This window comes from Carcharhinus amblyrhynchos, chromosome 12, assembly GCF_965287045.1.
Source record: "Carcharhinus amblyrhynchos chromosome 12, sCarAmb.v2.hapA, whole genome shotgun sequence".
Taxonomy (NCBI): Eukaryota; Metazoa; Chordata; class Chondrichthyes; order Carcharhiniformes; family Carcharhinidae; genus Carcharhinus; species Carcharhinus amblyrhynchos.
In genome coordinates, this window is record NC_137335.1 from 75581620 (window position 1) to 75604144 (window position 22525).

At 44.2% G+C, this 22525-nt stretch overlaps 1 protein-coding gene across 1 annotated transcript in view; it reads right to left on the reverse strand.

The window, feature by feature from the left end:
- Positions 1-22525, reverse strand: part of sult6b1 (sulfotransferase family, cytosolic, 6b, member 1) — a 51022-nt gene that overhangs the window by 24887 nt on the left and 3610 nt on the right. Inside the window, exons 2-5 of the mRNA XM_080200740.1 lie at positions 16824-16951; positions 11489-11578; positions 7397-7523; positions 2967-3061 (exon numbers count right to left, since the gene is read on the reverse strand). Coding sequence (XP_080056866.1) covers positions 2967-3061; positions 7397-7523; positions 11489-11578; positions 16824-16951 — 440 coding nt within the window. The remainder of the gene's footprint in view (positions 1-2966; positions 3062-7396; positions 7524-11488; positions 11579-16823; positions 16952-22525) is intronic.

Consider the following 22525-nt stretch of genomic DNA (forward strand, 5'->3'; position numbering starts at 1 on the left):
ATGGAAACGCGACAGAAGAGGTATGGAGTGCATGTTAGCCCTGTATCAAGAAAAGGAAGCATGGGGCAACCCGAACTGCACATCCCTATCCCTGATGTTCCCTCCCGTGGAAGCAAAGAACTTAAAAACTCCCCCTCAGTTTCTCACTGCTATTGTAAATCACACTTCATGTGTGAACCGACAAGGGGCAGAGTTAACTCATAATATGGGGGAGTTAGAATCATGCTCAGAGGTCAGGAGCATTACAGAGAACAGAATGGGAGGGAACTATTCATCATTGAAAATCCCCAGAGCAGATATATGGTGGTATTGCGGAGGAAGGGTACTAAGGCCAACTCTACCTCCCTAGTGCAATTGTCCAATTGGCTATAGCATTTACCCTGGCATTTGAAGAATCAAAAAGGATCAGGAAAAACAAGAGATCAGTGATAGGAATTTCTTTTGATGAAAAGATATATCTAGATCCCATAGGAGTGCCTCGGGGAGTTCCAGATGAATTTAAAGCTTGGAATCAGATTACAGCTGGGTTTGAGTCCTTGTTTTGGTGGGTAACAATAAATAAGAATGTAGATTGGATAAATTATATATATATTATAACCAACAGAGATTCATTAACTAAACCAGGGATGCTGTCAGGGGGTTGGCAGAACAACTAGACGCCACTAGTAGAATGGCGTGGGAAAATAGGATGGCCTTGGATATGGTGTTAGCAAAGAAAGGAGGTGTATGTGTAATGTTGGGGGGGAAAGTGTTGTACCTTTATCCCAAATAATACGGTCCCTGATGGCTCTATAACCCAAGCCTTACGAGAACTAACAACTTAGCAGAGGAAATAGCAGAAAACTCTGGGGTAAACAACGTATTCACTGACTGGTTAGAGTCCTAGTTTGGAAAATGGAAAGGAATAGTGGTGTCAGTACTAACTTCCTTAATAATAATGGCAGGAATATTGATAACCGTGGGATGTTGCATAATCCCCTGTGTAAGGGGACTGGTCCAAAGGCTTATTGAAACAACACTAACAAAGAAAATGTCTACGGTAGATCATGGAGAGAGAATGAATTTATTGAAAATTGGAAATGAACTGGATGATGAAGTAGATAAAATAGCGGAACAAATGCTCCAGGAATTTGAAATGTGAGGATGGATGGATGTGTTAACAGCAAGTTAAAAAGAAAAGGGGGGAATTGTGAGCAATAGGTAACACATATATCTGTAAAGCATAGAGAAATAGCTTAAAGTTAAATAGATTGGATATAGTCAGGCACATTGATAACCCACTTTATGGAAACAACTGTGAGTTTAGTCACAAACATAGGACATAAGGTTCGATGCTGCTAACACAGCAATACTTAGGGATAATAAAAAGACTGCCTGTGATGTGGAGATAACATCAGAGATGTGATGGGCAGTGAAGCATACACCATATCCTGCAGGAATGTAAGAGGCCCAAGTTATAAAAAGCAAATGGTCTGCAAGATGTGTTGTTTTTACAACTAAGCATAGAAGGGGGAAAAGGTCACTGAGATAGTCGGGACAGCAGTGACTAAGTTGGCAAAGGATTGATTACCGCCAATCTGAACTGGACATGTAACAGTGTTGGATAAGATGGATGAGTTTACTAATGCACTCTTGTGATAACAGGAGACATGGTTAGATGGGGAGTAGAGGGGATGGGAACTTGGGGCACCTCGAGCCAATAGGGGAATGACAACACATAGATGGGACAGGGACCACCAATTAGGGGAGAACATCACATTGCAAAGCCATTACAATGCTTGTAAAAAAAGTATAAAAATGTGCTGCAAATCGATGTAAGGTGTGCCTATTTTGTTGGACACCCGGTCTTGCAAGAACGTTAAATAAAAATCTTGCTCCTTCAGAACTTGACTTGACTAAATTGTTTGACTGTGAGCTGTGTTTCTCACACCAGTGATGCCCAAACTCTGCGAAACAATAAAGATAAACTCCCTCAGTAATACATCACCCCATATCAAGGGTCGTGACCTTCTGACACAGTGAACTTCCGGTTAGTTAGGCTCTGGTTAATTTCTGATGAGAGGAGAACACTGGCAGGAGTGGCAGTGCATCAGCAGTCCTGGATTTCCCCCCCTCAATAGATTGCAGTTTCCCACTCTATGCCTCTTTTTATACAAATCAATTCCAGTTACCCAGCCCTTTCTCGACTGAAATATTTCGATTCACTTATGGCATTCATTTGTATATTGATTGCTTCAACAACTACCCTCAAAAGGTATTGTAATAAGTCCTCAGAGGCATAGTTCCTTTCTTTACAAGTCTGACAACAGCATACTGAGTGCTTTCAGTTAGCAGTCTGCGCTACGAGTCCCAGAGGAACTGACACGCCTGGCTAAGTACAAAGGAAGAGGATCCTTGATTAGCCCATCAATTTGGCCCTCAATCAGGGAGTTCATATTCCAATAGACCCACCTCAATTACCTGGTTAAAGTCGTTACAGATATTCTACAATCTTATTACCGTTTTGGGTTCCATCTGAGCTCCCTTCTTAATCCAACCTTTCTAACTTTTCCATCTTGCTCGGGCAACATGAAGTATTAGATCAATTTGTCACTTGTTTTTAATCTTGCATGCGTGACACTAAATGATAAAAGCCTAAGGGTTCCCATACTCTCTGTGTTGTAACATAAACATATTGGTTCAAATTAGTTATCGGAAAATGTTAAAATGAGAATTTCTACCAGAAATAGAGAAAATTCTCAGACACACATTTACAAAGTTGCTACACAACAACCAGTAGGGTTTTCTCCTTATAAGAGAAAATTAAGGTTGCTCCTTCTATGAACTGCCCCCAGTTGTCTAACTTAGCAACCTTTAGTCTTGGCAATAATTCTCTTGTAATTGTCAGTAATCAATAAAAGGCAAGAAAAAGAGTCTTGTGTGTATGATATTAATTTTGCATCTCGACATAAAGAATCTCTACTGACCTCTTTAAGTTCTTCATATGTGATAAGCATCACATTCTCATCATCAATGTGTTTCTCCCAGATGAGGGCATTATCAAAATAGGAGCCCCAGCCAACTGGTTTAAGGATGGAAAAAGTAATGTCAAAGAGAAAAATCTTAATCAAAGGCATAGTCACACAATCAAAGGCTCAGTATCAAAAATCATTCTTATACATGTTCATCATTGCCCACAAACAGACAGGTAACCCTGTTCACTCAATATCTGGTGATGTAGCATGTTAACCTTGTTAAATGCAACTTGCATTTTGCAAATGGGTCTGTTGTGTATTACCAGAGTTGTTAATTGATTGGTACGTGTGCCTTAGACTAAAACCTGTGAATCACATTTATTAAAGTAACAACAGCAAAATGTTAAAAGTATAATTTTGCCTAGAATTAGTGATTCAACAAAACAAATGAAGTCCCACAGTATTGCATATATTTGATTGATTGTCACATGTATTAGTATACAGTGAAAAGTATTATTTCTTGTGTGCTATACAGACAAAGCATATCGTTCATAGAGAAGGAAAGGAGAGAGTGCAGAGTGTAGTGTTACAGTCATACTGACAGTGTAGAGAAAGATCAATTTCCTATAAGGTAGGTCTGTTCAAAAGTCTGATGGCAGCAGGGAGGAAGCTGTTTTTGAGTCAGTTGGTATGCAATCTCAGACTCTTGTATCCTTTTCCCAATGGAAGAAGATGGAAGAGAGAATGTCCGGAGTGCATGGGGTCCTTGATTATGCTGGCTGTTTTTCCAAGACAGTGGGAAGTGTGGACAGAGTTAATGGACAGGAGACTGGTTATAGAAAACCAAGATGATTGGTAGACAGAAGGTGAAGTTTGGCTTGATGCTGAGAGATATCAGAATGGGGCACATAGACATAATTTATTTTAAAACAAGCCTTCAGTCCTTTAGATTTTTCCAATATAAATTAAACTGGAAACTGGCTATGTAAACATGCCACACAATAATAACACCCTGTCCAGCGGGAGTGCTGTCCGTGTTTACATATCCGGGTGGGTCGAGGAGAGTGAGGCCTGAAACAGACAGTGCACCCAGAAATCACCACTTCATCTGGCCTGGCCCATTTTAAGATCTGGTTTTTGTATTATTCACTGTGTGAGTTCAGCTGGAATGATCAGGCGGATGTGGGCTTGATTTGGGATGGTTACCACTGATGTTGACCCAAGGTCCCCATCATTATTTATTCATTAATTCATCGTGAGACATGGGCATCGCTGGCTGGCCAGCATTTATTGCCCATCCCTAGTTGCCTGAGGGCAGTTGAGAGTCAACCACAATGCTGTGGCTCTGGAGTCACATGTGCCCCACAGTGCTGTGTTCACAGCCCCCTACTATACTCCTTATACAACTATGACTATGTGGCCAAATTCCCCTTCAATTCGATTTTCAAGTTTGTTGACGACCCCACCGTAGTGGGTCGGATCTCAAACAATGACGAGACAGAGTACAGGAATGAGATAAAGAGTCTGATGAACAGGTGCAGCGACAATAACCTCTCCCTCAATGACAACAAAACAAAGGAGATTGTCATCAGCTTCAGGAAGCATAAAGAACATGCTCCTGTCTATATCAATGGGGACAAAGTCGAAAGGGTCGAGAGCGTCACGTTTTTAGGTGTCCAGATCACCAACAGCCTGTCTTGATCCCCTCATGCCAACACTACAGTTAAGAAGGCCCACCAATGCCTCTACTTTCTCAGATGACTAAGGAAATTTGGCATGTCAGCTATGACTCTCACCAACTTTTACAGGTGCACCATAGAAAGCATTCTTTCTGGTTACAATCACAGTTTGGTACAGCTCCAGCTCTGCCCAAGACCGCAAGGAACTACAAAAGATCGTGAATGTATCCTTCCATCCATTGACTCTGTCTACAATTCCTGCTGCCTTGGCAAAGCAGCCAGCATAATTAAGGAACCCACACGCCCTGGACATTCTCACTTCCACCTTTTTCCACTGGGAAAAAGATACAGAAGTCTGAGATCACGTACCAGCCAACTTCTTCCCTGCTGCCATCAGACTTTTGACTGGACCTACCTCGCACTAAATTGATCTTTCTCTACACCCAAGCTATGACTGTAATACTAGATTCTGCATTCTCTTGTTTCCTTCTCTATGAACAGTATGTTTTGTCTGTAAAGCATGCAAGAGACAACATTTTTCACTGTATGTTAATACATATGACATTAATAAATCAAATCAACATGTAGGTCAGATCAGGTAAGGACAGCAGATTTCCTTCCCTAAAGGACATTAGTGAACCAGTTGGGTTTTCAGACAATTGGCAATGTTTTCCTGTCACCACCAGACTCTTAATCCCAGATTAACTCCGGGCTCTGGAACCCGGGTTCCCCAGATCATTAGCTGAAATTCTTGATTAATAGTCTAGCAATAATATCACTAAGCTATCACCTTTCTACAAGTACTTTGAGGGGTGGGATGGGAGGAGGCTCTTCAAGAAGATGCCCGTGCAAGGAGAACAGTTGGGGTGCAAGGATTTCTTCTCAGACCTGTGGTTTCCATCTCCCCACCAGCACCCAGTGTGACTCCAGATCTGATGAGCAATTGAATGAGAGGAACATGTTGACTCGTAAAGTTAAGGTTGTGGATCAGTTGACAGTCCATTGGGACAACCAGTCTGGATGTTCAAGTCAATCTGATTTAAAACTAACTGAGCTTAGCACAGGATGAAAAAATGTAAAAATTATGTTCATTGTAGATTCCACAATACTGGGAAGCACTCAAAATGAAATGTTCAGCTAGGGGCATGTGGAATCCTCCAGATTGTTTGCCTCTTCTTTGTGTCTTCAAGATCTGTATTTCTCTTCAGACTTTTCTGGGCTACTGTCTTCATTCCCAGGCTACATCATAACATACCACAGCTCCAGTTCTGACGCTCACATAACTTTGTGTTTTTAGATGTCCCTACGCTTATAATCAGGGTAGCTTTGAGTTTCAGATTTTCTTTCAAATAGACAACGAGTCCTTTGAGGCGGTTGTTAGGGATGGCTGCTTTTCAACGTTAACAATTTATGGATGCAAGGAATGGATCATCTACCAGACAAGCATTTCCCTGGTGTCCGGCTAGACTGGGGAGGGGAGGTATTTGGAACTCCCCATATACAGGAATGACATTGAGGAGCTGGATGAACTCGGTTGAACTTAATAATATAGAGTGGAAGATTTACTGAGGAAAATGGAAGATAAATATGCTACATAATGAGGGGCCCAGGGAACTTGGAAGGCACTTCAAAAAAAGGAGAGAGTTCAAGCTGAGGTTACAACAGACAGCAAGGACAAGGACATCAAGGGAATTAAGGGGATTTAGCAATGTTTATTTTTGGGAGGGTTGCCACAGCTCTTCCTCCAAGGTGAAAGCACACCAATATCAAAACAGTCTGCGACATATCACCTCCTAACAGTGGATTTTATATGATTAAAGAATTTTCTACTTTTGATTTTTTTTTTCCCCAGTTAAATGTACGTGCGTCAATATTAACTGAGGGGTGTGGGGTGTGGGGTGGGGGGATGGTTAGGCAGCTGTTAAAAAACTTTCAGCCTTGGATGATTTTAACTCCCACTCTGGGTGGAATTCTCCCATTTTGAGACTCATAATGTGGTGGACAGCTCCGGCGGCGCTCGTCCCACTGACCGGAATGGCAGGAGATAGATTCTGCCCTGGGAGCCTCATTAGCTTTTTAAAGCTTATTTACTATTATAACAAGTGGGCGTACATTAACACCGCAATGAAGTTACTGTGAAAATCTTCTAGTTGCCACACTCCAGCACCTGTTCGGGTACATGGTGGGGTGTAAATTTTAGCCCAATGCACCTAACCAGCACGTCTTTCAGACTGTGGGAGGGAACCAGAGGAAACCCACGCAGACATGGGGGAAACGTGCAAACTCCACGCAGACAGTCACCCGAGGCCAGAATTGAACCTGGGTCCCTGGTGCTGTGAGGCAGCAGTGCTAATGACTCACATAATCATGTTGATGGGGTTCTACGCAGGAGGACAGTGGCAGGCGACCAAACTGAGATGTTGGGCTCATTGGCTAGCCTGCCAGACACCCACCCGGCATTGTCTTTTGTACTGGGAGAGAAGAAGTCAGAATGAATTGGGACATTTGGGTTTTCATTGAATAAAGAAACGATCAATGATAATGCCAAGGAACATGCATTGCGCTCCTAATCCCCTCAATGTTCTTTGTGAGAGATTCACTGGGTGGAGAGGGCTTTTGTTGCCTGATTGTCAACTGTGTGCACACACCTATACCCTAAGGTGAGCTTTTTGAAGAGTAGGGAGTGGTGCTGATTAAAATTCATAAAGAATTATGCAGCTTGAAAAGGTTACACTTAATAGTAATAGTCGCCAAAATGTGTACCTTCTCCAGCCATGTACTTCCTGAAGAACTCATCCCAGGATCCGACATTGGGCAGTAAAGGGTTATTCTGATAGAAGTGATAATATGACACTGCGTTGTCTTTAGGATTGCGAACCACAACCAGTAACTGCAAAGAGAAGGTAGAACATGGAACAGTACGGCACAGAACCGGCCTACGATGTTGTGCCAAACACAACACCAAATTAAACAACTCGCTTCTGCCTGCCCTTGGTCTGTATCCCTCTATTCCTTGCATATTCATGCTCTCATCCTAAAGCCCCTCGTACACCTCTATGGTATCTGCCTTCACCACTACCCCTGGCAGTGCACCTACCACTCTGTGTAAAAGCATTAGATATTTCCACTGTGGAAAAAAGATTCTGGGCGGGATTTTCTGGCCTCCTTGTCACTCAACAGCAACTAGTTTTATGTTATCAGCAAATTTGGAAATATTACATTTGATTCCCTCATCCAAATGTGAATAGCTGGGGTCCAAGCACTAATCCCTGAGGGACCCAACTAGTTAATACCTGCCACTCCAAAAAATATTAATTTATTCCTTTCCCGTGTTTCCTGTCTGCAAACCAATTCTCAGTCCATGCCAATATATTACTCCAAATCCCATGCACTTTAATTTTGCACACAAATCTCTTATGTGGGATTTTATCAAAAGCTTCTTTAAAATCCAAATACACCGCACCCACTGGTTCTCCCTTATCTATTCTACTAACTATGTCCTCAAAAAAAAACTCCAGTATGTTTGTCAAACATGATTTCCCTTTCATAAATCTATGTTGATGTTGTCTAGTCCTGTTGATATTTTCTAAGTATCTTGTCATCACGTCCTTAATAACAGATTCTAGCATTTTCCCTATTACTGATGTTAGGCTATTGGCCAGTCTGTAATTCCCTGTTTTCTTACCCCCACCCTTTTTAAATAACAGGGTTACATTTGCCACCCTCCAATCTGCCAGGACTGTTCCAGAATTTATAGAATTTTGGAAGATGGCCACCAACACAGCTACTATTTTCACGGCTACTTCCTTTAGTATCCTGGGAAGTAAATAGGTCCGGGGGATTTATTGCCTTTCAGCCCCATTAATTTCTCCAATACTACACTTTCACTAATATTAACTTCCTTGAATTCCTCCTTCTTACTAGACCCTTGTTTCCTGAGCATTTCTGGAAAGGTATTTGTGTCTTCTTCTGTAAAGACAACACTAAAGTAATCATTTAAATGCTCTGCCATTTTGGACTGTAAGGGACCTACATTTGTCTTCACTAACCTTTTACTATTTAGATACCTTTACAGGAGTAGGCCACTCTGCCCTTCGAGGCTTGTCCACCATTCATTTTGACCATGGCTGATCAGCAAATTCAATATCCTGATCTCTCCTTCCCCCCTCATATCCCTTGATCTCTTTAGCCCCAAGAGCTATATCTAATTTCTTCTCAATATCAGACAACATTTTGGCCTCAACTACATTCTGTGGTAGTTAATTCCACACATTCACCACTCTCTGGGTAAAGAAATTTCTCCTCTCCTCAGTTCTAAAAGGTTTATCCCTTATTCTCAAACTATTACCCCTGCATCTGGACTCCCCCACCATTGGGAACATTCTTTCTGAATCTACCCTGTCTAACCGTGTTAGAATTTTATAATTTTCTATGAGATCCCCTCCCACTCTTCTAAACTCCAGTGAATATAATCCTAGCCGACTTAGTCCCTTCTCATAGAAGCTTTACAGTCCACTTTTATGTTCCTTGCATGTTTACTCTCGTACTCTATTTTTCGCCATTTAATCAATCTCTTGGTCCTCCTTTACTGAATTCTGAATTCTAAATTCTATAGTACTTCAAAGGTTATTCAAAAAGCAAAGTATGCTGCATCTATTCAATCTCCCCAGCTATAGATCACTGAACCCTACAGTGCAGAAAGAGGCCCTTCGAGTCTACACCAAACAGAATCCCACCCAGGCCCTACCCCGCTATCCCTACATATTACACCCACTAATCCCCTCGAACCCACGCATCCCTGGACACTAAGGGGCAATTTCTTAGCATGGCCAATCAACCTAACCCGCACATCTTAAGACTGTGAGGAGGAAACCAGAGTCCCCGGAGGAAACCCATGCAGGCACGAGGAGAATGTGCAAACTCCACACAGACAGTGACCCAAGCCGGGAATCGAACCCAAGACCGTGGAGCTGTGAGGCAGCAGTGCTAACCACTGTGCTACCGTGCCACCCACCATGTCTGTTTCCTCCATTAGTCACTCAGGTTTGGCTAGCACAATTGTACTTTTTGAAATATATGCTCCCTACATCCAACTGTTGTCTCTTTGTTGAGACGGATGTCCTCTGAGACGGAGAACTCCAGGAGAACTCGTCATCCAGCGAGAATGTTAGTTAGGATGTAGGATATTCACCCATCTGATTTGGTTTGTCTTCCTTTCTGGGGGGAAAAAATGTTACACTGGCCAATCTCCACTCCCAGGAAAATCATCCAGGAAGTGGAAGTATAATTCCTCGGCACTGCATGATTTCAGGACCTTTGCAGCCCCAATGCCAACACAATATTCTTGGTTTGACCTGAAGACAATGGCATTTCAGTGACGTGTGAACGCCTTCTTGGTTTGCCTGAGAAGTGCTTACTGCAGGCTACATCATGGAAACAACTAATAGCCAGAGCCACCTATCAGCTTTAATGAAAACTCATAAGAAATAGGAGCAGGAGTAGGCCATCTAGCCCTTCGAGCCTGCCCCGCCATTCAATAAGATCATGGCTGATCTGTCGCTGCTCAGTTCCACTTTCCCGCCCTCTCCCCATAACCCTTAATCCCCTCTCTTATCAAGAACCCATCAACCCGCGTCTTAAAAATATTTAGCGAGGCAGCCTCCACCACTTCAACGGGCAGAGAATTCCAGAGATTCACCACCCTTTGAGTGAAGAAGTTCCTCCTCAACTCCGTTCTAAACCGCCTCCCCTTTATCTTGAGGCTGTGCCCCCTAGTCCTACTGTCTTTTTTGAGCGGGAAGAGTCTCTCCACCTCTATCCTATCCATCCCGTTCATCATCTTATACAGAACATTTAATCCAGACTCAGAACATTGGCTTTACTCTCTCTCCACAGATGCTGTCAGACCTGCTGAGATTTTCCAGCACTTTGTTTTTGTTTCAGATTCCAGCATCTGCTGTGATTTGCCTTCGATTACAGGATACCACAGTGCCCATCAAGTTTGCACCGATGCATGAAAGGCCCTGACCTGCCCGCCTAACCCCACTTGCCAGCACTTGGCCCAAACCCTTGAATGTTATGGCGTACCAAGTACTCATCCAGGTACTTTTTAAAAGGATGTGAGGCATCCCACCTCCACCACCCTCCCAGGCAGCGCATTCCAGACCATCACCACCCTCTGGGTAAAAAAGCTTTTCCTCAAATCCCCCCCAGACCTCGCTTTTAACTTGTGTCCCCTCGGTGGTGAGCCTTCAACTAAGGGGAGCAGCTACTCCCTATCCACCCAGTCCATGCCCCTCATAATCGGGAACGCCTCAATCAGGTCTTCTCTGCTCCAACGAAAACAACCCAAGTCCATCCAACCTCTCTTCATAACTTAAATGCTCCATCTCAGGCAATGTCCTGGTGAATCTCCTCTGCACCCTCTCCAATGCAGTCACAGTCTTCCTATGATGTGGTGATAGCTGGAGTAGTTGGTGGGGACTACACTCCACTGAATCCTGATGCTTTGGCACTGGTTTCGATCAACAGCCTTGCAAAAACATTCTCTCAGTCCATTGTAATAGATTTTATCTCATTCTCAACTACTGCCAGCTTTGTTTCCAACATCCCTTTCACACTTCTGCTTTTCATACAATGCTTGAAATCCGGAACAGTGAGAGCTAACACAAGTTGCCTGAAACCCTTGACGTCTGGTTCTTTTTTAAAATGCGTCCATGGTCTTAGTTTTCACATGTTGGCGACACAGGATCACAATCAGAGCAAATCGAGTCTTTATAAGATTTAGTTGTAGTGATTAAAATGTTTCGTTTGGTCTCACATTACCGTGCGTTGCCATTTAATGTGTAACCTTACCTTTGTTTTCTTCTCGTGTACAGATGGTGGGAGATCTTCGTAATGATTATGTGTGCCGTAAACCCTGGGAGATGGCTCATTTTTCATCATCTTGAGTGAATAAACAAGAGAGGTGTAAGAAATGGCAGAACGAGAAGGGTAACTGCCCTAGAATGAAGGCAGAGATTAGGCTAAACTTACACAATCATTTTCTGCTTAACATCTCACCATGTGTGTATCGTCAAAACATCATCCACTATAAAGATGAATTCAGTTAGTACCTCAACAGACGCTGTCTGGCCTGTTGAGCGAGTATTTCAGGCACGCCCTATTATTATGTCAAATTCATTGATGAATGAACACGCCAGTTGAACAATAATGGCAGGGTTATTAGTTGGTACTGTGACCAGACCAGGTATCAGCACGCAACTAAGCTCTGTCTGTCATGCCACAAGAACATACTTTAAATGGGGCGGTAATAACTGGCATTCAATTATCCTGGTGTGGAACTTTCTACTTCCCAAAGGACTCCATTGCTTTGACTTTTGGAATCTTGCATCACAATCAAGCCTTGTCCAATTCCAGGTGTTAGCACAGAAATGAGAACCAAATGATCTAATGATTAGAAAGAGGGGAGGATTAAAGTCCAGGCAAAGGTTTTAGGCACATGGACTGGGGCTGCATGGTAGTACAGTGGTTAGCACTGCTACCTCACAGCTCCAGGGACCCAGGTTCAATTCCAGCCTCGGATCACTGTCCGTGTGGAGTTTGCACATTCTCTCCATGTCTGCATGGGCCAGATGACCTACTCCTGCTCCCAGTTCTTGTGAACTTATCCATAATCAATAAAGCCAATTAGATCCAATCAAAGAGACAAACCAGATCCAAGCTGACAAGACAAGGATATACATCCCATCTTGGGTTTGGCCAAAACAGGGTGCAAGCTGACAGGGCTTGGTCTGACCTTTAGAACCAGAGAAAAATTACAGCTCAGAAACAGGCATTTTGGCCCTTCTTGTCTGTGCCGAACCTAGTTCCACTGACCTGCACTTGGACCATATCCGTCCACACCCCTCTCAACCATGTACCTGTCCAAGTTTTTCTTAAATGTTAAAAGTGACCCCACATTTACCACTTTATCCAGCAGCTCATTCCACACTCCCACCACTCTCTGCATGAAGAAGCCCCCCCCAACATTCCCTTTAAACTTTTCTCCTTTTACCCTTAACCCATGCCCTCTGTTTTTTTTCCCCCCTAGCCTCAGTGGAAAAAGCCTGCCTGCATTCACTCTATCTATACCCATCAAAATCTTATACACTCATCTTAGCCAAAAGGCCATGTTGGCTTTGATAAAAATTGCATCAGGTAAAGCCTCTGTTTAATCTCATTGGCTGCCTTGATCGCTCACTCAACCCAGGGGAAACCACGATTGCAGACGTCAGCACACCCCCAAGTACAATGGGCTAGCCTCGTCCCCTGTCTGTTCATAGTTTCAACCCTACCAGTTAAAACCTAAAATGACGTGAGCATTTTCCCTTTAAGGAGGAAAAGTAACACATCCAGAATCTGCGCTGAAGTCTTCACAATGAGCACTCTATAGATCACACTAGGCAATCCCATTGTCTAATTCCAAACATAAGCGTGAGTTAGAGAGGGTAATAAGAGCAAGAGAGCATCCTTGGTGTAGGAGTTTGAGAAAAGCTAATGGAAACTTAAGTTCTACAAACCCCAAAGAGTAGGTTAAGAAGAAACCTCATTACGGTGCAAAAAATAAATTGTACACAAGTAGGATAAATCTTACTTCAATTTAAGCCAGGATAGGGTATAAATGAACATGGAGGTAAATGTAAAGAAATTTTAAGACAACAATATTTTTCCAAAGATCTTCTAGCGAGATACTAAAGAAGAAAACATAAGGAACTCTCAAATCCAGCTGGTTGTAACAGCTTCATGTCTGAAAAGGGATAGCTTCCATGGGCTGAATGGCCATTGTGCAAACCGTCCAGTGGAATTGTGTGTTCTCGCAGTTGGTGAGTTTGGAGATGGGAAGGGTATGTACTTGGGCAGGTTGGTGAGGTAACCAAACACCGCTGCTTTCCCGCTTCTGCCCAAATCAAGTTCTGGGTGGGAACGTTCATGATTGCCCGTTCCACTGCCAATCAAGGCCCTTCATGGTCAATTAAAGCCCACTTAATTCCCTCGTCCTGCCAACTGCAAGTGGACCTGTCACCAGCTTGTCAGTTCCCAGGGTTGGGGAAGGGGGCTCTTTACCAAAGGGTACTTAGTATCTGATTGAAGGATTTGATGTCAGGAAGGAGGGGTGGTCACTTTGAGCCACCCCTTGCTTTTGCGTCCGACTCCCCTACAGGCCTGTCCCCGCAGCCACCATGTCATGAGCCACTTTGGCCCTTCCCTGGCTGTCTAGCCGAGGAGCGAGATCCACCCTACCTCAGCAAGATTCCACAGACCCCCTCAACCCTAAATCCTGCCGTTCCATAAAATACAGAGACTTAAGAAAGTCCAAGAGCAGCATTCACAAACATCTCTGTAGAAATTTCTAAGGATTGAATCTTCCTCATATAGCTCTGAATTTGTTCTATGCCAAACGGGTCTTTCACAAAATATGAACCTTTGTTTAGTCATAAAATATCAGTGCAAGGATCTCACTCACATTTTCATTTATTCCAGCCTTCTCAATCAGTAACTCGGTTTGTAAAAAAAAGAGGGTTTTGTTGTAAATTCAAGCCTGAATTATTGGCCTGTTATTGGGAGAGAATCAAAGAATCCCTTCAGTACAGAAGGAGACCATTCGGCCCATCGAGTCTGTACTGACCACAATCCCACCCAGGCCCTATTCCTGTAACCCCATGCATTTACCCTGCTAATCCCCCTGACACTAGGCCAATCAACCTAACCCGCACATCTTTGGATACGTGCCTGGGTTTTGAGAAAAAAGGCTCAAACCTTCACTTCTTTAAAGAAAGCTTGTCTCTTGCAGGAAACATCACAGCCTGGGGATTGCAGCCTAATCATAGTGCAGCAGGAGGCCATTTGGCCCATCAAGTCTGCACCGGCCACAATCCTGCCCAGGCCCTATCCTCATAACCCCGCATTTTTACCCTGCAAGTCCCCTGACGCTAAGGGACGGCTTAGCACGGCCAATCAACCTAACCCGCACATCTTTGGAGTGCGGGAGGAAATCAGAGCACCCGGAGGAAACCCACGCAGACACGGGAGAACGCGCAGGCTCTACACAGGCAGTGACCCAAGGCTGGAATTGAACCCGGGTCCCTGCCACTGTGAGGCAGCAGTGCTAACCACTGTGCCACCATGCTGCCCGTCATAGGTTACAGCACCCCGTGCAAAATGACTTTTGCCATGGGCAGTACTGTCCGATGCTGTTTGATCACTCACTCCTTTGGATACAGTTCATACTTCAATGCACCATATGCCAAACAGAGCAAGGTAACAAACCTGCATTAATGTGGCGCCTTTCACAGCTATTAGGATATCTCAATGAGCTTTACAGTGAATTAAGTACTTTTTTGAAATGTCACAGCTGTGATGTCAGAAAGTACTTAACGTAAATAGGTTATCCTATTTAAGTAAAATGAATTTGATGCCGGTGTTAATCCTTAGAAACCATTTCTTTAAAGTCAGCAACACACTAAGAAGCACAATTCAAGGATAAAGAGTGCTCCAAAGCAGCAGAGTGGAAATGACCAAGTACAACGTGATGGAGGAAATGTTATGAAAATAACGTCAGCAACTTTCTGCAGCAAGTTCATTTTGACAGATGAGTGCTCCTGAGAGAAAGCCTTGAGATGAGGGTTTGTATTGAGGTAACTGAGGCCCCCATGAAGGGAACATGGGCTGTGAATTCAAAATGAGACAGTATTTGAGCTCACTAATTGATGATGAGCAGGTTACAGCAAAGAAGAACAACGGATCTCACCTTCCTGGCTTCTGGAACAGGCTTCTTCAAATCCACAAGCCAGGGTGTAAACCTGATCTTATTCTCAGATAGAACTACGTACAAGGAAAACATTTTCTAGATTTGGAAAACTGAATGATAATACGTAAGACACAATCCTTGAGTAAGTTTGAAATGTGGCACATGGTAAGGTTTGGAAGAAACAGTTGACTAATTGACTGATTAGATTACCCCAGTTAGTCAATAATCCCATCATCATTGTCTCATGTAATCATCAGGATTGGGAGAAGGCAAGCTTCCTTCCTTTTCCCATTTTGCAATTATAATTTACAGGGCACATTGCTTCAGTAATCTCTTTTTGGGGGGACCCCTTCCCTCTGCCTGGACTAATGGAACCGGCTCCCGCCTGCACTACGTTTCAAGGGAGCTACCAGCATCTCACCCCTCTGGGCATTCTCCATATGTGAGGCAAGACAGTGAGGGAGATGGGGAAGATAAGCCACAGCAAAATGCAACCCTGTCCTCATCAGACATCCATGCGCAGGTATAAAATGCATTCACACTGACATTGAGTCTGGCCATTGTTTAAATGATGGTCTTTGCAATTAGTTGGAATTGTCTAACTGGAACTGGGGTATGGTATCATAGTGGTTACATGACTGCTTTTGGAATCCATCCACCTGGACTAATGACCTGCTGGCAATGGTTCCAACACAGCAGTGAAGAAATCTAAATCCGATGAACCAAATAAATGTGGAACTAAAAAGTTAGTAACGGTAACAATGACCAGATATCTACCAGATTGCAATAAAGACCCACCTGGTTCGCCAGTGTCCTTTAGGGAAGGAAATTTAACATCTGCACCTAGTCTGGTCTACGTGGGACTCCAGACCTTCAGCGATGAGGTTAACTGGGGAATGGCCTAGCACGCCTCCCACTTGTTACAAAGTTTGCTCACACCAGTCTCTCGAGAGTAATTAGGAATAGGCAATAAACGCTGCCCTTGCTGGTGACACTCTCCTACATTCCATGAACCAGCTTCAATCCAAAACTCACGGCAATCAAATCTATAATGTTGTAAATGCAATATCAAGATATAGGCGTTGCTAGGTGACAGTTACATCCCTGATTTCCAAGTGAGCAAAGGTGATAGCAGTTGGGCCCATCTGCCTGTCCTAAAAGATCCAATGGCACCATTTCAAAGAAGGGCAGAGGAATTAACTCCGGTGTCCTGGCCAATGTTCAGCACTCCACTAACATCACAAACACAGATTATCTGGACACTATCACATTGCTGTTTGTAGGACCTTGTTGTCCACCGCACGCCTGCTCGGTGAATGAAAAATCCTGTCCCTCACAGAAAGCACTACATCAATGCAATGTTTCTTTAAAAGAGTCGAGTATGATTTCTCAAGCACGTACCTCATATCTCTCAGCACCTTCAAATTCCAGTAACTTGACTTTATTGGGAACTTCAGTCTTCCCATCTTTAGCTTCACTTTGACTGGCGGAGGCAATATCCCAAAGTAACTGATTTACCCAGTTAAACCCTGTAGGGCAGAGTGAAACAGCTGATATAACTGGTTACATTGGCAGAAACATAGCAAAGGAACAGAACTTCGGCTCAATTAGAACAGTAAAGCAAGACAGAGACACACACACACAGATACACAGAGAGAGAGAGAGAGACAGATACAGAGAGAGATATACACACACACACACACACACAGAGATGATTATGTCGGGTAGAGGTAAAGGTGGTAAAGGACTTGGTAAAGGTGGAGCTAAGCGGCACCGTAAGGTGCTGTGCGTCAATATTCAAGGTATTACCAAGCCTGCTATCAGGTGTCTGGCTCGCCGCAGAGGAGTCAAGCGCATATCCGGCTTGATCTACGAGGAGGTCCGCGGGGTGTTGAAGGTTTTTTTGGAGAATGTGATCAGGGACTCGGTGACTTACACTGAACACGCCAAGCGCAAAACGGTGACCGCCATGGATGTGGTATAGGCGCTAAAACGCCAAGGGCGGACCCTGTATGGTTTTGGTGGTTGAGGATAGTGTAAAGGGAACAGACTTACACAGAGAGAGAGAGAGAGATACACACACACACACACACACACAGATACAGAGAGAGAGAGAGAGAGAGGTACACAGAGAGAGAGAGAGACAGATACAGAGAGAGAGACACACACACACAGATACAGAGAGATACAGAGAGAGAGAGAGATACACACACACAGATACAGAGAGAGAGAGAGATACACACACACACACACACACAGATACAGAGAGAGAGAGAGATACACAGAGAGAGAGAGAGATACACACACACACACACACACAGATACAGAGAGAGAGAGAGAGGTACACAGAGAGAGAGAGACAGATACAGAGAGAGAGAGACACACACACACACACAGATACGGAGAGAGAGAGATACAGAGAGAGAGAGACAGATACACACACACAGAGATACACAGAGAGAGAGAGATACACAGAGAGAGAGAGAGACAGATACAGAGAGAGAGAGACACACACACACACAGATATACAGAGAGAGAGAGAGACACACACACAGATACAGAGAGAGAGAGAGAGAGGGATACACAGACAGAGAGAGATACACACACACACACACAGACACAGAGAGAGAGAGAGAAACACACGTACACACACACACACACACACACACACAGATGTTTCCTAACTACCAGGCAATGCACATGTCTTACAGCCTTCCTAGATTGCCACTTGAGCCATTTGAAGATCCTCCTGGTGTTTTACATTCTCCTAAATCCTGCTGGAAACATGGCTATAATGCCTTGTGAGTAATTTGGGCGCTAAAGGCCAACAGCAATTATCAGGCACAGTCAATCTTTGATCTGCTATCTATCCAGTATTCAGAGCCAGTGCTCTGATCGGCTACTTGCCAAGGCTGCCTGAGTTCCAGCCCTTCCAAACCCAAATACAGACATGCGAACAAACAAAATAGGAGCAGAGGTAGGTCATTTGATCCTCGAGCCTGCTCCCCCATTCAATAAGGTCATGGCTAACCTGTGCACATTTCGAGTCCCACATTCCCATCCATACCCCATAACCTTTGATTCCTTTGCCTAAGCAAGAACTTATCTACCTCCACCTTGAAAATAATCAACGACCCTGCCTTCACCTTCCTCTGAGAGTTCCAAAGTTGCACGACCCTTAGAGAGAAAAAAAAACTTCTCATCGAGTCCTATCAGGGTCACCCCTGATTTTAAAATAGTGCCCCCTGGTTCTGGAGTCAACCACAAGGGGAAAATGTTACCACTGAACAAGCGGTTCACTCCTTTACCTCACCCCATTCACGCGCCCTCCCCCCTCACCACCCCCACCCTAGACACCCAACTACCATCCCCCCCTCCACCCTGCCCATCCCCCCACACTCCAACACTAACAGTGTTGAAACCATTCCAGTTAATCCAACCACCAAGCCAAAGGCTTGCTCCTGCTATGTGCCAAGGAACAATAAATATATGTTTTTTTTTAGCATTTTATAAACCTTTAAAGTACAAGTGGATTCTTTGTGCTGGCCATACAAAGCAAGGGATGGCATGGTAACTCAGTTGTTAGCATTGCTGCTTCACAGTGCTAGGGACTCAGGTTCGATTCCCTCTTGGGCCACTGTCTGTGTGGAGTTTGCACATTCTCCCCGTGTCTGTGTGGGCTTCCTCCAGGTGCTCTGGTTTCCTCCCACAATCTGAAAGACTTGCTAGTTAGGTGTTTTGACCCCAACAGGCACCAGACTGTGGCGACTAGGGGAATTTCATGGTAAGTTCATTGCAGTGTTAATGTAAGCCTTACTTGTGACTAATAAATTTTTAAGTGGTTCTTCGAGTGTGTCAAACATTATGATTGAGATTTCTAATTACCTGAGCAAAAATCTATATAATAACATCAATTCTTCAAAGTGTTTGGCACTAACTTCGATTTTCGGTCCAAATTCTAATTTCAGTTTCTGAGATGAGAAAACACAGGGCTCAGATAAATGCCAAGTTACAGGATCCCTGGGATTTCTGATTCTCTTGTGGACATGCTACAGAAACAAATGGAGTGCTGGACTCTGCTTTTGCAAGTAATGATGGATAGATAGGCAGGCAGATAATGTCAGCCAGGTTGAAGAACCTCAGGCATTGTCAACCGGCAATGTCTTCAATGTAGAAAGAAAACAGAATAGTGAAGGGTTCAAAATCCTCTGTTTTTTCTCTGACTGGAGCCTTGAAACACTATACCTTCTTCAAACACTTAATCTTTCCCTCTCACGGACCCCTCTACACATGCCCTTCCTTCAAAACCCAACGTCACACTGCACCACAGCTGCTCTCCTTGGAGGCACATGCAACATCTGTTTCTTGTTTCTGAGTCAGCACAAACATTCTCCTGGCCACAAGTTACAACTTGGACTGTATTTCCCTCGGCTGACAACTTTCACACAACTATCAACGCTTTCTGCTCACAACTTGCTGCTTTCACAATCTATGCCAAGACGCATCTCAACACACTCACAGGCTGCTCACCAACTCTCCCCACAGAAGACGATGGTACATAACACAAGAACGAGGGACAGGAGAGGCCCCATCCAGGCGCTTGCTCCAATGGGGGACGTTGCTAAGGGGTTAACTAGTACAGGATGGATTGTGTCGGTCAGAGATGTCAAGGACCGAGGTGTCAAGGCCAGTGATCCCATACAGCAGGGGGGCTGTGGGGTTAGTGGGGTGGGGGGGAGGGGCGTTGTTGGCTATTCACAGACAGCACAAACATGCGGCTACCTTCCTCTCCTCAGATAGTCACACTTGCAGACACCACAAGAGCTTGCTGCTACATTGCAAGTCACTCAGGCTCGAAAGGTTGAATGGGCCACTTCAATTTCTTACCATGTACTCATGCTCACCCTTCACGTGAGGTAAAGAGGCTTCTCTCCCTCTACTGAAGAGTGGAAATATTAACCACTTTTCTACCTAAAACTTTTTCAACAAGTCCATTTTTTTTTTGTTTGTATGAGAAATGTTGTTTGTGATCACTATTGCATAGAGGGGTTGTTACTGCCTGGTTCTCTGGGTGCAGGTCGAGGTCGATATCCCACCATCATCAGAGTTTTCCTCATCAGTTTTCACCTTGCTGTTCCCCATGTTTCAGGCTTTCGGCTGCACCGTCCATATCCGCGGCCAGCCTCTATCAATTAGTACAGCAAGGTCGGCAAACCCATGGAAAGATCACCATCCAGAAGATCCCCCTCCAAAATCACACACCACCCTGACTTGGAAATATATCACCGTTCCTTCATCTTGCTGAGTGCACTGTGTACCTATGCCCCAAGGACTGCAGCTGTCCAAGGAGGTAGCACGCCACCACCTTCTCAAAGGGTAATTAGGGATGGGCAATAAGCCAGCAATTGCCCCCAACAGTAGAAAAAGGGCAGCAGATGCTTGAGTTTAATGGTGCTAGTGTATCAATGATTCAAGTTCAGTGGGCTTTGAATTGGTATCATGTGTATATGTAGATCTGCACTGGCATTAATTTGCACAGAAGAGCAGAGGTGATGGCCTAGTGGTATTATCACTAGACTATTAATCCAGAAACTCAGCTAATGTTCTAGGGACCCAGGTTCAAATCCTGCCATGACAGATGGAATCTGAATTCAATTTTTAAAAAATCTGGAATTAAGAATTTGCTGTTGACCATGAAACGATTGTTGGAAAAACCCATCTGGTTCACTAATGTCCTTTAGGGAGGGAAATCGGTTGTCGCTACCTGGTCTGGTCTACCTGTGACTCCTGAGCCACAGCAATGTGGTTGATTCACAACTACCCTCCAAGGGTGACTAGGGATGGGCAATAAATGCTGGCCAATCAGTGGTGCCCATCCCAACAATGAATATTAAAAAAATCATAGAATAAAAGTAAAAGTTTTATTTATTAGTGTCACTTCTAGGCTCACATTAACACTGCAATGAAATTATTGTGAAAATCCCCTATTGCCACACTCTGGCGTCTGTTCGGGTACACTCAGGGAGAACTTAACATGACCAATGCACCTAACATGCACATCTTTAGACTGGGAGGAAAATGGAGCACGTGGAAGAAACCCACACAGACACGGTGAGAATGTACAAACTCCACACAGTCATCCAAGCCGGGAATCGAACCCAGGTCCCTGGCACTGTGAGGCAGCAGTGCCACCCACAATCTGCTGTTTTTATCTGGGCTGACCTACATGTGACTCCAGAGCCACAGCTGTGTGGTTGATTCTCAACTGCTCTCCAGGGGCAACTAGGGATGGGCAATAAATGCTGTAAGAAGTCTCACAACACCAGGTTAAGGTCCAAGACTTCTTACTGTGTTTACCCCAGTCCAACACCGGCATCTCCATATCAATAAATGTTGGCCAGCCACCGACGCCCATGCCCCACAAATGAATGAAAAAAAACAGAAACTTTTTACATCAGAATAGAATACAAAACCTGACAGACATCCCCTAAGAAGCCACAGCACTACTGCCAGTTTCTGGTCATAAAAACAAACTAAATGACAGTTGTAGTCTCACAACACCAGGTTAAATTCCAAAAGGTTTATTTGGTAGCACAAGCTTTCAGAGTGCTGCTCCTTCATCAGGTGGCAGTGCTCTGAAAGCTCGTGCTACCAAATAAACCTGTTGGACTTTAACCTGGTGTTGTGAGACTACTTACTGTGCCTGCTTCAGTCTAACACCGGCACCTTCACACCATAAATGACAGTACACTGTACACTGGACACTGGCCTCTGAAATGGTTTCTCCCCAGGCCTCTTGTGTAAGTAGTCCAACTGAAACTTATTAAAAGAAGCTTTGGGGCACAGTGGTTAGCACTGCTGCCTCAGCGCCAGGGACCTGCGTTCAATTCCCAGCTTGGATCACTGTCTGTGTGGAGTCTGCACATTCTCCCCATGTCTGTGTGGGTTCCCTCCGGGTGCTCCAGTTTCCTCCCACATTCTGAAAAATGTGCTGGTTAGGTGCATTGACCTGAACAGGTGCCAGAATGTGGTGATGAAGAGATTTTTAAAGTAACTTCATTGCAGTGTTAATGTAAGCCTCACTTGTGACACTAACAAACAAA